The 14,402-nt window shown below is 44.9% G+C and overlaps 1 protein-coding gene across 3 annotated transcripts in view; it reads right to left on the reverse strand.

Annotated features, from left to right (window-relative positions):
• Nucleotides 1–14,402, reverse strand: part of ARMC9 (armadillo repeat containing 9) — a 116,067-nt gene that overhangs the window by 58,516 nt on the left and 43,149 nt on the right. For 2 of the 3 annotated variants that reach the window (XM_075003816.1, XM_075003813.1), the window contains exons 10-12: nucleotides 11,889–11,924; nucleotides 2,777–2,811; nucleotides 808–919 (exon numbers count right to left, since the gene is read on the reverse strand). In XM_075003816.1, the coding sequence (XP_074859917.1) occupies nucleotides 808–919; nucleotides 2,777–2,811; nucleotides 11,889–11,924 (183 nt within the window). The remainder of the gene's footprint in view (nucleotides 1–807; nucleotides 920–2,776; nucleotides 2,812–11,888; nucleotides 11,925–14,402) is intronic. The other variant, XM_075003814.1, reaches the window with a different exon arrangement.

Consider the following 14,402-nt stretch of genomic DNA (forward strand, 5'->3'; position numbering starts at 1 on the left):
TGAACAGACACACAATCGCTTCTTTGGCTTGATCTACGCTATAGAGTAAGGTCAAGATACAGAAGCTTATGTTGATCCAGTGTTGTCAGTGTGTACACTATAAGGCTGCTTCTGACAAATTAAGTGGCCCTCTACACAGAAATAACTACCTCCACAACAGACATGACATTTACATCAACATAGCTAGGGTAACACAGTATCTGCATAGATACTGCTTTACTTACATTGCCTTTTGGCTATCAGCCCCAAGTGGAGACCTCCCCCTGTCCCATGCTGGCTCTGACAGATAGAGATGTCAGAAGGGCACAAGCTCAAAGCTGGGACCCTCTGCCACAGCACTGATAGCTCAGGCTGTCAGCAGCGGGGCAGAGAGGGGGCCAGCTGCGAACCCCTACAGCTGCCTGGCTCCAGCTGCTAGTGTCCCACAATGACTCACTTCACATAATAATCCACCAAACAAAGGATTAAGCATGTAATTTTGTAGTGTAGACATGCCCTTTGCAACAAAAGGACATCTTAATCTCCCCTCAGGCATCACCCAATGAAGGTTCCTAAATCTTCCAATTTGCCTTCATCAGCCAGAAGGGGGACAGATATATAATTCACAGATCACATCCTGCACTTTCCCCAGTACCTTCAGAGCCTCAGCAAGTGAAGAGAAGCCTCTGCATTTTCTCTCTATGTCCCCTGCACACCCTATGAAGGAGGAAGACGGTTCACTCCAGATGTAAGCCATCCTACCTGCAAATTACATTTTAGCTCCAACTCTAGAGACCTGTAGCATGAGCTGCTTCACTTGTAACTTACCCAGCGCAGAGCCTGCAGTAAGAAGGTTTTAAGACGATCACTCCCACTGATCAGATCTTTCTTCAGCTTCTCATAATCCAGCGAGGGTAACAATGGCACTTCCTGCATTTTCCTACACGGCAGATGGGAAACCAGACATTTAAAAAAACCCTGTCAAGCTTCTCTGAGGGACCTGTTGACTTTATTGAAATGAGGTAGGTGAGGAGAGCAAATCTGGTCTCAAAAAAGCAACTTGCATGTGTGCTTCTTTTTAAAAAGGAAAACAAATCCCACGTTTTTAAAATATATTTCCTTATATCTACTACTCATATTAGTTTAGAATATGAGAATTTAAAAGATTTTTTAAAACAGGGTTATTCACCATTTATGCAGTTTATTACGGGGTGTATGTTGCTCAGGCTGAACAGTGAAACCCGACCGGTAAATGACTGGCAGTACATGTTACAATCAGGATCACTTTCTAGTCTCACACAGTGGCACAATACTGCTTTTTAACAGCACTGCTCGGAAATGGTGATTTTTCACAAGCTGAATTGACTAGATGATTTTACTCTGAGTACCGAAATATACACCTTCTGCTAAAATCACTCTCTTTCATATTAGGTTCCCCAAATACATATCTTACTGCCCTATGTAATTTTTAAAAACAAATTATAAATTCTGAATTTACCATAAATGTCAGAGCCCAAATGCTTAAAAATATTTAACTTCAATGAAACGTCAGGCACCTAAAAACCTCTGAGGGTCAGGGCCATTATCGCTTTAAGACAAAACTAAGCAGTCAAAGAAAAATTTGCCTACAATTACTAATCCTTCAAGGACAAAGCTACCAAATCCACCGCCAAATTGGTTCTAGAAACACAGGAGAGAGCTTACTCTGTGCTCTCCTCTCTTCCTGGGTTTGTGGGAACCTGGGTGACCATATCTCCCCCAGCCATATATGGAATATGGGGAATGACCCCAGGCCTGGCCTGGCCCGGCCAAAATGGGACAAATGGTCGCCCTATCTGCAGTGCCGGAAACAGGGCTGCCGCCCCACCAGCAACACTCCTGGCCTCCCCGAGCTGTGGGTGGCAGCCCGTGCTGCCACACAGTCTAGCTCTTGGCTGCCCCAGCTCCAACCCCAGTGAAACCACGGTTCACCTCTCCCCGACATTTAAACGCTCTGCGGCTCCGGCTCCAGCTCCAGACCAGCCCCGGCTCCAGCTCCAGCAGCCCTGCTCAACCCCCCCACCCCCACCATCTCCAGCTCCAATCCCAGTTCCCATTCCAACTTCCGCCACTCAGGCCCCAGATCCAACCCCCATGGCTGCAGCTCAGCCCCAGCCCCCACTGGGGGAAGCCAGGCAGCAGCTGAGCCACTGCATGGTCTGGCTCCCAGATGCTGGTTTCCCCAAGTGGGAGAAACCAGTGAACCCTGTGAAATATGGGGCAATTAGCCCCTTTTGCAAAATAAATGGGGACGCCAAAATGGCGCCCAAAATATGGGGCTATCCCGCCAAAAATGGGACGGATGCTCACCCTAGTGGGAACCTAACCAGGTATAACAGAATTGTAACAAAACAAACCAGCAGTCATGTAGAACTTTAAAGATTAACAAAATAATTTATTTGGTGATGAGCACTCCTGGGACAGACCCATGAAATTCAACAGAATTGTAGTGTAACACAATATAGCAGCTAATAAGAAAAGTACCGACACTGAATCACAGTTTGTAAAATATGGTGGGACAAGCCATATTAGCCGACCTAAAAGCAATTGCTGAGATTGGAAGGTTGATGATCTCTTTACATCAAGAGTTCACAAAAGGTGCATGGCCTCAGTGCATTCACTTATAACAGTTGTTGGTACCATACACAGAGGCAGGTGTCTCATTAAGTAACCAGTTTCACAATACTGTGTGCCTTACCTCTCCTCCTATACGTTCTCTTTACGGATAACTAAGTAAAGCTCAGTAAGAAATACTTACACAGGGGCTAAAGATGCTCTTAACATTGTCGATGCCTGGATAAAAAGAAAAGAAAACACAACAGGTCAATCCAAATTCTATGCAAGCAGTGCTTATTAATTAAATTCACAGTGTTCTCTCTCATCAGGCTTGTGAGACTTGGAATCTATCACTAGTGCCACCATGGTGTACTTAAACATAACTAAACCTGGAGGTAAGCGACTGCTTTTACTTCAATGGGAGTTGGATCAGACACTCTCACCCAAGAAAAAAGGCTTTACATTGTACTCAGGACTGACACTTTCGTTTGCAGACACACACTGACTCTAACACTTTAAATATAATCTTTAAGATTGAAGGGCCCTTCTATATATATAGTTTCAAACTCAGATATAAAATAACAAACAAGAATCATATTTAGGGAGCTCTGTCCTGTCCTTAGTACTGTGCAAAACAGAGGAAGGTATAATCCCTATTTCAAGCAATGTACAAAAACAGGATTGTCAGAAGAGCACCCCTCAGCACCAAAGCTTGTTTCTGGTTCTGCCCCAACTTAATTCACTTTAAATCCTGTTGTTTCTCTCATTAGCAGCCCTTTTCCAGGGATCAGGAATAAGCACCCATCATAAGACTGACATGTTAATGTCAGCGTTGTTTGTATAGTATTTATCTACTTTCATAAATGATGTTAGCTAAATATAACTGTGGGTGTACCTGGGAAAAAAATGAGTTCTGGCATTAAAGGGTTCCCTGCTGTGCATTCCACTGATGTCAACCATGCACAATATTCACAGAATATTCAGTGTCTTCCTTTTGCAAGGATTTCACCTGCTCATTTTCTAAATATCTCTCATTACCACTCATGCTTTTAAAACTGGTCTTCTTTTATAACCCAAGCACTTTCAGAAGAGACCGTATAATCAATGTCTATTGTCCAATTTAAAATGGGGAAGTTTAGAAGACAAAAGGAAGGAATCACCACAGAGACTATCGAATAACTCCATCCCACATACCGTTGAAAACTTAGGTTTCACAATGGTTAGAGGTATCCCTTGCTAATACAAGTGACATTTCTCTCACAAATAGAATGAGATTATAGTTGTACTGCCAGTCATTTTATATTATGTTTACATCAGTGAATACGGCACACCACAGCTAATTAATGGTTCTTAGGCTTTAAAGTTATCCCCTCTTGACAGCTGCTCTCCCATGCTGCAGGAATCACTTTTCACAGTGGAAAAGTCTTTCAAGTGTATCATATGATATATAAACATTAATTCCATTTACCTCACAGTTAATTTTATTCATTTTCTTTGATGTTTTAGACACAGTAAAGGTAAGCTTTGTTTAAACAAAGCTTTCCCTTGATCCAAGGCAAGCTGGCAATTAAAACCACAACTCATTTCTACCACCTTAGGCTTTGTCTACACTTAAAATGCTGCAGCTGCAACCCTGCAGTGCTTCAGGGGAGGACTTTCTCCTGTGACTGTAGGTAATCCACACCCCTAAGAGATGGTAGAGAAGTTTCCTGTCTACCTAACACTGTCTACGCTGGAGAGTAGGTCAGTCTGGATTTTTCAAACCTTTTTGCAACAATTATACCAACCTAATTTCCTAAGGCATGTCTACACAGCAAAGTTATTTCAAATTAACAGCCATTATTTCTACATAACTTTGTTTGTGTCCACACAACGTGACCGCTATTTTGAAATAATTTTGAAACAGCAGATGGCTTATTTCAAAATAAGTAAACCTCATTCCATGTGGAATACGACCTATTTCAACATAGCTATTTTGAAACACAGGCTGTTTAGAGAGGGAATAGAGCCTATTTCGAAATAAGCCACAGCAAGTCCAATGGCTCTACTTTGAAACAGAGCATCTACATACAATACAGCCTATTTCGAAATAGTTGAGCTCTATTTCAAAACGCGTTTTGTGTTTAGCAGCATTGTTTCACAGAATCATAGGGCTGGAAAGGACCTCAGCAGGTCATCAAGTCCAGGCCCCTGCCTAAAGCAGGATCAACCCCAACTATATCATCCCAGCCAGGACTATGTCAAGCCCGGACTTAAAAATCTCTAGGGATGCAGACTCTACCACCTGTCTCAGTAACACATTCCAGTGCTTCACCACTCTCCTGGTGAAACAGTTTTTCCAAACATCCAACCTACACCTCTCCCTCTCTAACTTAAGACCATTGCTCCTTGTTCTGCCATTTGTCACCACAGAGAACAGTCTCTCTCCATCTTCTTTACAGTTCCCTTTCAGGAAGTTGAAGGCTGCTATCAAATCGCCCCTCAGTCATCTCCTCTGCAAGACAAATAAGCTGAAGTCTCTCAGCCTCTGTTCACAGGTCACGTGCTCCAGCCCCTTAATCGTTTTTGTTGTCCTCCGCTGAACCTGCTACAATGCATCTACATCCTTTTTATACTGCATCTGGTGGAACTAGACACAATACTCCAGATGTGGCCTGACCAGTGCCGCGTAGAGGGGAATAATAACTTCTCTAGATCTGCCAGAAATGCTTCTCCTAATGCACCCCAATATGTCATTAGCCTTCTGGGCTACAAGGGCACACTGCTGACTCATACCCAGCCTCTCATACAATATAATCCTCAGGTTCTTTTCTGCTGCACTGCTACTTAGCCAGTCAGTCCCTAGCCTGTAACAATGCTTGGGATTCTTCCATCCCAGCTGCAGGACTCTGCACTTCTCCTTGTTGAACCTCATCGCATTTCTTTTGACCCAATCCTCCAATTTGTCTAGGTCAGTCTGGACCCTGCCCCCACCCTCCAAAGCATCTTCCTGACCCTCTATCTTAGTGTCATCTGCAGAGTTGCTAAGGGTGCAATCCATCCTCTCATCCATGTCAGATGTTGAACGGTACTGGCCCTAGAATCGAACCTTGGGGCACTCCACTTGAAACCGATCACCAGACAGACACTGAGCCATTGATCACTACCTGTTGGGCCTGTCTGTCACGCCAGCTTTGTCCCCATCTTATAGTCCATGTATCCAATCCATACGTCCTTAACTTATGGGCACGAATGTTGTGGGAGGCTGTAATATAAGCTTTGATAAAGTCAAGGTATACCACATCCATTGACTTTCCCATGTCCACAGAGCCAGTTACCTCATCACAGAAGCTAGTCAGATTGGTCAGGCACAACTTGCCCTTGGTGAATCCATGTTGACTATTCTCGATCATTTTCCCCTCTTCCAAGTGCCCCAAAATGGATTCCTTGAGGATCCCCTCCATGATTTTTCCAGGGACTGAGGTAAGGCTGACCCGTCTATAGTTCCCTGAAATGTCCTCCTTTCGTCTTTTAAAGATGGGCACTACATTTGCCTTTTTCCAGTCATCCAGGATCTCTCCTGGTCTCCACCAGTTCTCAAAGATAATGGCCAAAGGCTCTGCAATGACATCTGCCAATTCACTCAGCATCCTTGGACGCTTTCAATCCAGACCCTGGATTTGTGTACCACTAGCTTTTCTAAGTAGCTCTTAATCTGTTTTTTCCCCACTGAGTGCTGCCCACCTCCTTCCCATACCACATTGCCTAGTGCTGTAGGTTGGGAACTGACCTTGCCTGTGATGGCTGAGGCAAAAAAATCATTGAGTACTTCAGCTTTTCCTGCATCATTGGTCACTAGGTTACCTCCCTCATCCAGTAACGGCCCCACACACTCTCTGATCACCCTCTTATTGTTAACATGCCTGTAGAAACCCTTCTTGTTACCGCTCACCTTTTGAAATAAGCTCTTCTGGAATAGCTTATTTTGAAGTAATGCTGCTGTGTAGACGTACCTAGTGTAGACCAGCTCCATGACAATAAACTAGCACAACAGCTATCACACCTCATGCCCCAGCAAAAGAAAAGACAACATGAGCGAGCTGGATTGAGGAGGGGAAGGACAAAATGACTATGAGAGCAAAGAAAATACGACAGATTGCTAGCAGGGTATGTGATAGTGTCTACTTATGTTCATCCTTTTTACAAGAGTAAGATAAGTTTTGCATAAAGAATGCCCTGTTAGGTATCATTTGAAACTCAAGTCTACTGAATGTTACTATCTTGCTAAAATATGTACAGTAAACCCTCAAGTTACACGGGGGGAGGGGCATTCCTGCAACCACCCGCATAACGCAAATTTTCATGCAAGTCGAGGGGAGACAGAAACCAGGATGCTGCCTGGTTCCCAGCTCCCCTGGGCTTGCAGGAGCCAGGAAACTGACCAGCTCGGGTCCCGCAAGCAATAGGGAGCTGGGAACCAAGCAGCAGCCTTATCTGGGGCTGCCACTGGGGCCTGGGCTACGAGCATCACGGGGGGACTATCACTTGTGTAAGTGGCCTTTCTTTGGAAAGAAAAAGGATGATAGAGAGAAATTTACATGTTGGCAAAATAGCAGCTGGATGGTCCCATCTCTCCAGACTTCCTGTCTACTGAACCCCACATGGAGACAATCCTCACAGGAGGATACTAATGAGGAACAGAGGCCTCTGACCACACCCCAAAACCTTAAGGACAAGAAAAGGAGTTGGTAAGACTGAAAAAGAACATGTGGTGAGAGAGACTCTTTTCCTTTCCGTTCACTTAGACTGTGAAGTTGAGTATTAGCTGGCATTTTACCTATTATTTCTTTGTACCCATTTCAGACTTCTATGCCTCGTTATTTGTAATTAGCATTTTTCCTTCTGTAGTTAATAAACTTGTTTTATTGTTTTATCTAAACCAGTGCATTCTTGAATTGAAATGTTTGGAAAATTTCATTTGAGATAACTGGATCTGTGAATATCATCTCCTCCTAATAAAATGATAGATTTTCAATTAATTGTACTGTCCAGAAGGAAGGAGCTGGGCAGTACAAGACACACATTTCTGGGGGCAAATCTGGGACTCGGTATCTGCTGGTTTCACTCTGCAATGTAATTCACGGGTGACTGGATAAGCACTCATACAGTACAGGTGAGAGTAACTTACATGCAAGAGGCTGTGTAAGAGCTGACTTAGGAGAGTTTGCTCTCATAGCCAAGCAATGTAAAAGGCACCCCTGATTGCAGAACTGAAGGGACACCTCTATTCAGAAGTCCAGACTGTAATCTGGACTCGAATCACAGTACAGAAAACACCCTTATTTCTCAGTGTTGGCCCTTTCCAGCATTTCTGTGATGTGCTGTGAACACACAAACTTGACTTACCATGAGTCCCCTGTAATCAAAAGAGAGGATGTACACAAAAGTTACACACTTTCCTCCACACCATTTATAACAAGACACAGAACCAAGCCACTTTGGCAGTTCTCGGAAGAGTTTTGTTTTGGTTTTACTTTTGAGCATTAGAAATGATGAGCTGGGAAAATTCTCACACCATGGGAATTCTTAAGGCCAGTCAGTGACACAACTGATGAAGAAAGTTCACCAAACACCTAACCACTTGGGGTTTTTCCCTGAGGCGGTTGGATGGGACCTGGCAAATTGCTAACCCTGGACTGGCTCCTGCTTAACCTAGAGGCTCTGCCTCACTCCCAAAGTGCTGCCACAACAGTTGAGGACACTCCCTATGTGTATCTGAACGTTGAGGGCAAGACTGATCTGGTGTAGGACTCCAGACTCTGATATTCACTTTTCTGACAGGGCCTACGTTTTTTTTCCTCCTTTCTGTTTGTTAACGTCTAGAGCAGGCACGTCAAACTCAAAGCCTACTGAGGGTGCACAAACGAAAAACCTGATATTTTTCAGGGCCACCAAAGAAAATGTACTTCTATCAGAACCTTGGAATTATTTACTATGGATTATGTTTTAGGTATATTTTATAATATTTTTCATGTCGTTTGAATACAATATGATAATTTTAAATCGAGAATAACACTATGATTTTTATTGTTTTATGATTTTATTAATAGTTCATAAAATTTGAAATGTAAAATTGTTATTTGCTCAAACATAATATTTTAGATATAAATTTAAGGTACTTTACACCCTGGTTGGCTCCCAGCCTCAGGATGCCCGGGTTCCCTTGGCCGGGTCCTCAGGACTGGAGCTGCCAGTGGAGCTTTCTTCTCCTGGTCAAGCAACTGAGGCATATTGTATGCCTGTCCATACTATATGCTGCATGTCAACTATGTAACACTGTTCTCAGGCCACAGTGATTAGGTCTGAAGAGGTCTTCATTGAAATCTTAATGCTGTACTTTTCTGCATCTTACATCCAGTTCTGGAATAACAGACTCTGGCATAAGACCACCACAATTTCTTTTTCTTTAACATTGTGGCATCTCTATGAATAAAAACAGACTTTAATGAGAACATTACAGCCTTTTTCAATAGGGCTTTTTACCAAAGAAACGACTGCAGAGCAATCTAACAATCTAATTAAAATATCCAAATTTTAACTCCCATTTTACCACTTGTTACCCCATAAAAATGCTGTTTCCTTAGCTACAAGGTACCTTGTCCCACCATTACCTGTATGTGGCACATACACACCTTACAACAGTCTTATAACTAAAATCTGCCATTCACCTACTTATGATTAAGTTATGGAGGAAAAAGAGCAATTGCTCCCGGGCCTGGTATTTCAAAGGGACCTGGGTCTCCAGCCGCCATGGCCAAAGCTCCGGACCCCTTTGCAACGCCGCAGAGCACTGTGCACTGTCTGTGGGTGGCTCAAGACAGCATGGGCGGGGCACCCTAGGTCAACTGCCCTAAGACCTGCTCCTTGAAATGAGCCCCCCCCACCTTGTCCCCATGGCCGTGGCACCTATCAGCACAGCTGGGTATTAATTTAAATAACTCTGTCACAATCCAAGGCAGCTGCAGGTAGCAGCCCTTCCTTTCAAAAAGAAGTAAAGAATGAATGTGACTAGGGTTGAATAGGTTAAAACAAAAACAAAAACAAAGGGAAATCGGTGTTCATAAAAGAAAACAGACTTGTCATGTTACAGCAAAAATCCAAAAATGATTTGACAAATACTGCAGCTCATCATCCATCTGACTGCTTCGTCTACATTACTTTATATGCAGCTGAAAGCCAGATTCTGATCTCGGTTACTGGGAAGGTGGGAGGAGAGAGAAGCCAGTGTTAAAAATGCAGATTCTCTGAATTCGCAGAGGAGTAACTGAAGTCAGAATTAAAGTCATAGATACCTGATGAAAATCAAATTACAAGAATCAAAGTTTAGGCTAATTTGTACAGCTCACTAGCACCCTGAAATATAAACAATATACGTACAGTTTCAATGCTGAACTTGTTATTCAGAATATGCTGATGTCAACCAAAAAGTCAGATGCTACCTGTAATGGGACAGATTCTGAGCCTGTGTCAATCAGCATAGCTCCATTGAAATAACTTGGAACTAGGTCAATTTTCATGATTTGAAGATCTGCTCAGAGATTTTGATACTCAAGGAAAATGGTCAGTTCCTATCACACTACAGTTATATTTATTTATGTAATGCTACCCCTGGCTTTTATATAAAGAAAAACAGTTGTTGTATCCAGGTGAACCATGGGCACCTGGTTTATAGGCTTTTGGGGGAACCGCCGAAAGAAAAAGGTTGAGAACCTGTACTCTAAAAATAGGTCACTTATAAATGAATGGAAGTGCAGTGCAAGATTATCATGATGCTTTAGTAGGATCCCATAGTAGTTTAAAAGGCTGCCTCAAGTACCAGCATATTAGAATGTACAAAACACATGAGTAAAGAAGTGAAATACTGAGTGGTAACAGTAAATGAGTTGAGAGAGAAGAAAAGAACCACACCTATGAGAGTAATAAATGCCCTTTAGCTAACGACCAATAATGTTTTGTGGATAGTTTTGAAAATAAGTTGATTTCTTATAAAATGTGTCTCTATCTAAACTAAGAAAAGCAGCATACCTATTCCTCCAAGGAGCCATTCACTCCTGCTAATTCCTCACATGAAATCAATCCTTCTTGTTAAAACCTCACAACTGACTGCTGCAGAAGTTAGTGGAATGTCAAACACCGGTGAAGACTGATAAATGACCACACCAAAGGAGTATGTTGCTTAATGGAGGTAATCTTTTAATTCAGGTGGGTGTGGGTTGTACTCAGTGGATCAAGATCAGTCAAGGTTCACCAAGGTTACAGTTGGCCCAGAGCATTCCAGGATACTTTGGGGCAGTTTCCTAAAACAAGAGATTATCTACTAAGAGTGGGCTATCCTAGTTTCCCTGTATTTTCAAGGGAAGAATTTACAGCAAATGGAAGAGGAAAAAAAATCATGTTTTATGCAAACATCCTTAGTAAAGTCAGGAATAGTGTAGGGAAAAACACAGGCGCACAAACGTACATGCACATGTGATTTTCTAAACAGATCATTGCTTAACATTTAAAAGGAGGTGTCAATCACTCTTTATTGTTTGATTTCACGCTAGATTGTTTAACAGACTAATATCCTTTCTCTGCAAAGAATGCACTGTCTTTGGGCAATATCAAATGCTTATGATGTACTTGTAATGTTATCAGAATACAAATATCCATCTGGGGTGCAGAAGGTGCAACAGGCACTCAGTGTACTATTTTGGTTTTGGTTTTTAAATTTAAATTAAAATTATGCGGTTTTAATTGTACAAAAATTTAATCCCGTTTTGAGTGCCAAATTTAAGTTTGTGACAAAAAATTAACTAGCTCTTTTTGGGGAAAAAAGTGAATCTGTGCCATGTTATTTTAAGTAAGCTAATAAAGATCTTAACAGGTTATTGCAGGGATTAGCTAATGTTTGCACTGACCTTTGAAGATTCAAGGTGTTATGCAAGTGCTCAGTATTAAGGGTCACCTATTAAACATCTCCTACACTTCATAAAGAGGCTATGTAAGGCCTCTATTAAGTGAAACAGCTCTTGAGTTGAGGTGCTTTGTGTGAAAGGTAGTACACAGAACGAGCTCCGCTGGAATGAAAATCTTGCTCTCCATGCAAGCATTTTCAAAACCCTTATATACCTTTTTCAAAAAAAAATAACTGTTATATCCATAACAGTCAGTGACTTGGTATGGATTAAGGTACAGCAAGTGAAATTATCATACACAGAGCAAGAGATGAAGTACGGAGTGTGACAGGCTGCAGCAGACAACATGAAAGATACAAAGAAGATTTAGAAACTTACATATCCGTCATCACAAGGGCTCAGAGAGTAATATCCCTTTATGGACAAAAAGGCACACATTAAAATAAAAGAAGATTAAAAAATGAGTTAACAGAAATAATTTACACAGAAAGCAATTTAACCCCCTCCCCCAAAACAAATCAATATTATTTGAAGAGTAACTTACTGCTGAATTGGAAGAACAGAATGCAAACTCTTCCTCCCAATGGCTGTGTCTACACTACAAAATAACTTTGAAGTAAAAAAAGCACCCTCCCTTACTTCGAAGTAAAATGTCTACACACAATAGCCCCTACTTCCAAGTAAGGGGCCAGGATGATATGATGCAGGCAGGGGTCTCGTGGCCAACAAGCCCTTCCAGGCTACCAGCCAGCCAGCCAGCCTCTTAAAAGGCCCCTCCCAACACTTTCACCCAGCACGAGCTGAGGGCTACCAGGCTGCACACAGCACAGCATGCCCTTTACATACAGCAGAGCCACTGTGTGGTCCGGCACGAATCCCAGCAGTTCTCCAAGGGGGATCTCCTGCAGATGGTGGCCAGCCCACTGGCAGTGCTGCTGGTGGCTGTCATGCAGCAGCAGCGCAGGGACAGCTGCATAGCCCCCACTCTGTGGATCCTCTGCCAGGGGGAGCCGCTGCACCCCATCTCACCAAGCTGGCAATACTGGAGCTGTCCCACCAGCACTGACCAGTGGGACTGCCATGTGCTGGGGGACTGGGACAAAAACATGTGGCTGCAAAACCTCTGCATGACCCAGCAGACATTCAAGGAGCTGTGCCAATGGCTCGCCCCAGCCCTTCAGCACTGAGACACCAGGATGCAGCCCACAATCCCCCTGCGTAAGAGGGTAGCCATTGACCGCTGGAAACCTGGCACCCAGACAGCCCCTGCTCTATCGGACATAAGTTCAGGGTGGGCAAGGTCACTGTCAGGGCACTCCCGACGGAGGTAAAACAGGACGGGAACACGCATCCCCCATGGGGCAGCTCCCAGCAAGGGGTGGCTCTGCACAGAGCTGGAGGGGAGCCCTGCACAGGGCCAAGGACCATCGGACCGTACATTCATGGAAGCATCCCTCTTGTACCCCATGCAGGTCATCTGGGCAATCAACAACCCTCTCCTCCACTGGGTGGTCACCATCGGAGACCTGGACATCACCCCAGCCAGCTTCGTGGACCTGGGGTTCCCATCTGTTACTGCGCACTGGACGGCATGCACATTTTGATCTGTGCCCCAAACATAGCACCGGGGCCATCATAGAAAGAAAGGGTTCACACCATGCGGTCTTCCAGGTCCTCGTGAACACTAACGGTCCCTTCATGGACATCTGCGTGGGATGGTCCACCAAGGCCCATGATGCCAAGGTGCTCAGGAACTCGTGTCTCAGCCACAGAATGCAGGAGGGGACCTACTCCCCTCCCCCCACCCGCAGCTCAGGGTGGGAGACCTCACCATGCCCCCGTATATCGTGGCCGATGCCGTGTACCCTTTGCACCCATGGGTCAAGAGGCCCTACACTAGATGCATCAACCCATCCCAGGACCAGTTTAACACACGCCTGAACCATGCCAGGAGTGCCCTGGAGCGGGAGTTCAGGTGGCTAAAGGGGCAATTTTAGAGGCCTCCTCATTAGGCTGCAGGTCAGCATCCCCAACGTGCTGGTGGTGGTCACAGTCCACTGCGTTCTCCACAATATCATGGAGAGCATGAGCCCTTTGTCCAGGCCTGGCCTACCAAGATTGTCACAGGGTATGAGCAGCCACCCAGCGTCCCATGCCGTGAGGAGGAAAGGGACAGGGTGTGGGTCAGGGAAGCCTTGCAGGAGGGCCTTCGACCAGGGTCCACAATGACCCTCCCCACCACACAACCCTCCCCACCACACAAGAGGGACATGGTTAGGGGTGCAAACACATGGATTTTCTTTGTGCAAAATAAACTATTAAAACATATGAACATGTCATCATGGGAAACTATTTACATGAGGGAACAACATACAACAGGGATCCTGGGGTAGCACTGGGATGGGGTACTGAATTGGGAGAGGGTGCTGGGATGGGGGGGCTCATTCATCCACCAGGGTGGTGGGCCAGGAGCCACAACAGGCACAAGAGCCCCTGTCACCCTGGGTCCGAGGACCCCGTGAAGAAGGGATGGGGCTGGAATCACGGCGGGACAGGTGTATGGAAGGGGTGTGACAACATTGGGGTCAGCGGGGGGCCTGGAGGGGGCAGAAGGGGTCAGCTCGCCCTCCCTCACGCTGGCCACCAGCCACTCCGCCAGTGCTAGGCGGGTGGTAGGTGGCAGGGCCCAGAAGTCAGCCCCTGCGGTGGGGGCTGCAGGGAAGGGCGGCAGGGCAGGCTGTTGCAGGGGGAAGTTGGGTGGGGGGGTAGCGACAGCCCAGGTAAGGGTCTCCAGGCAGTCATCCTCCCGCAACCAAACCTCCTGCTCCCTTGCCACCCAGTCCCACACCACAACTGTCAGCTCCCACAGGGTGGCCGAACGTGCAGCTGCCT

Source organism: Carettochelys insculpta, chromosome 10, assembly GCF_033958435.1.
Source record: "Carettochelys insculpta isolate YL-2023 chromosome 10, ASM3395843v1, whole genome shotgun sequence".
NCBI classification, from domain to species: domain Eukaryota; kingdom Metazoa; phylum Chordata; order Testudines; family Carettochelyidae; genus Carettochelys; species Carettochelys insculpta.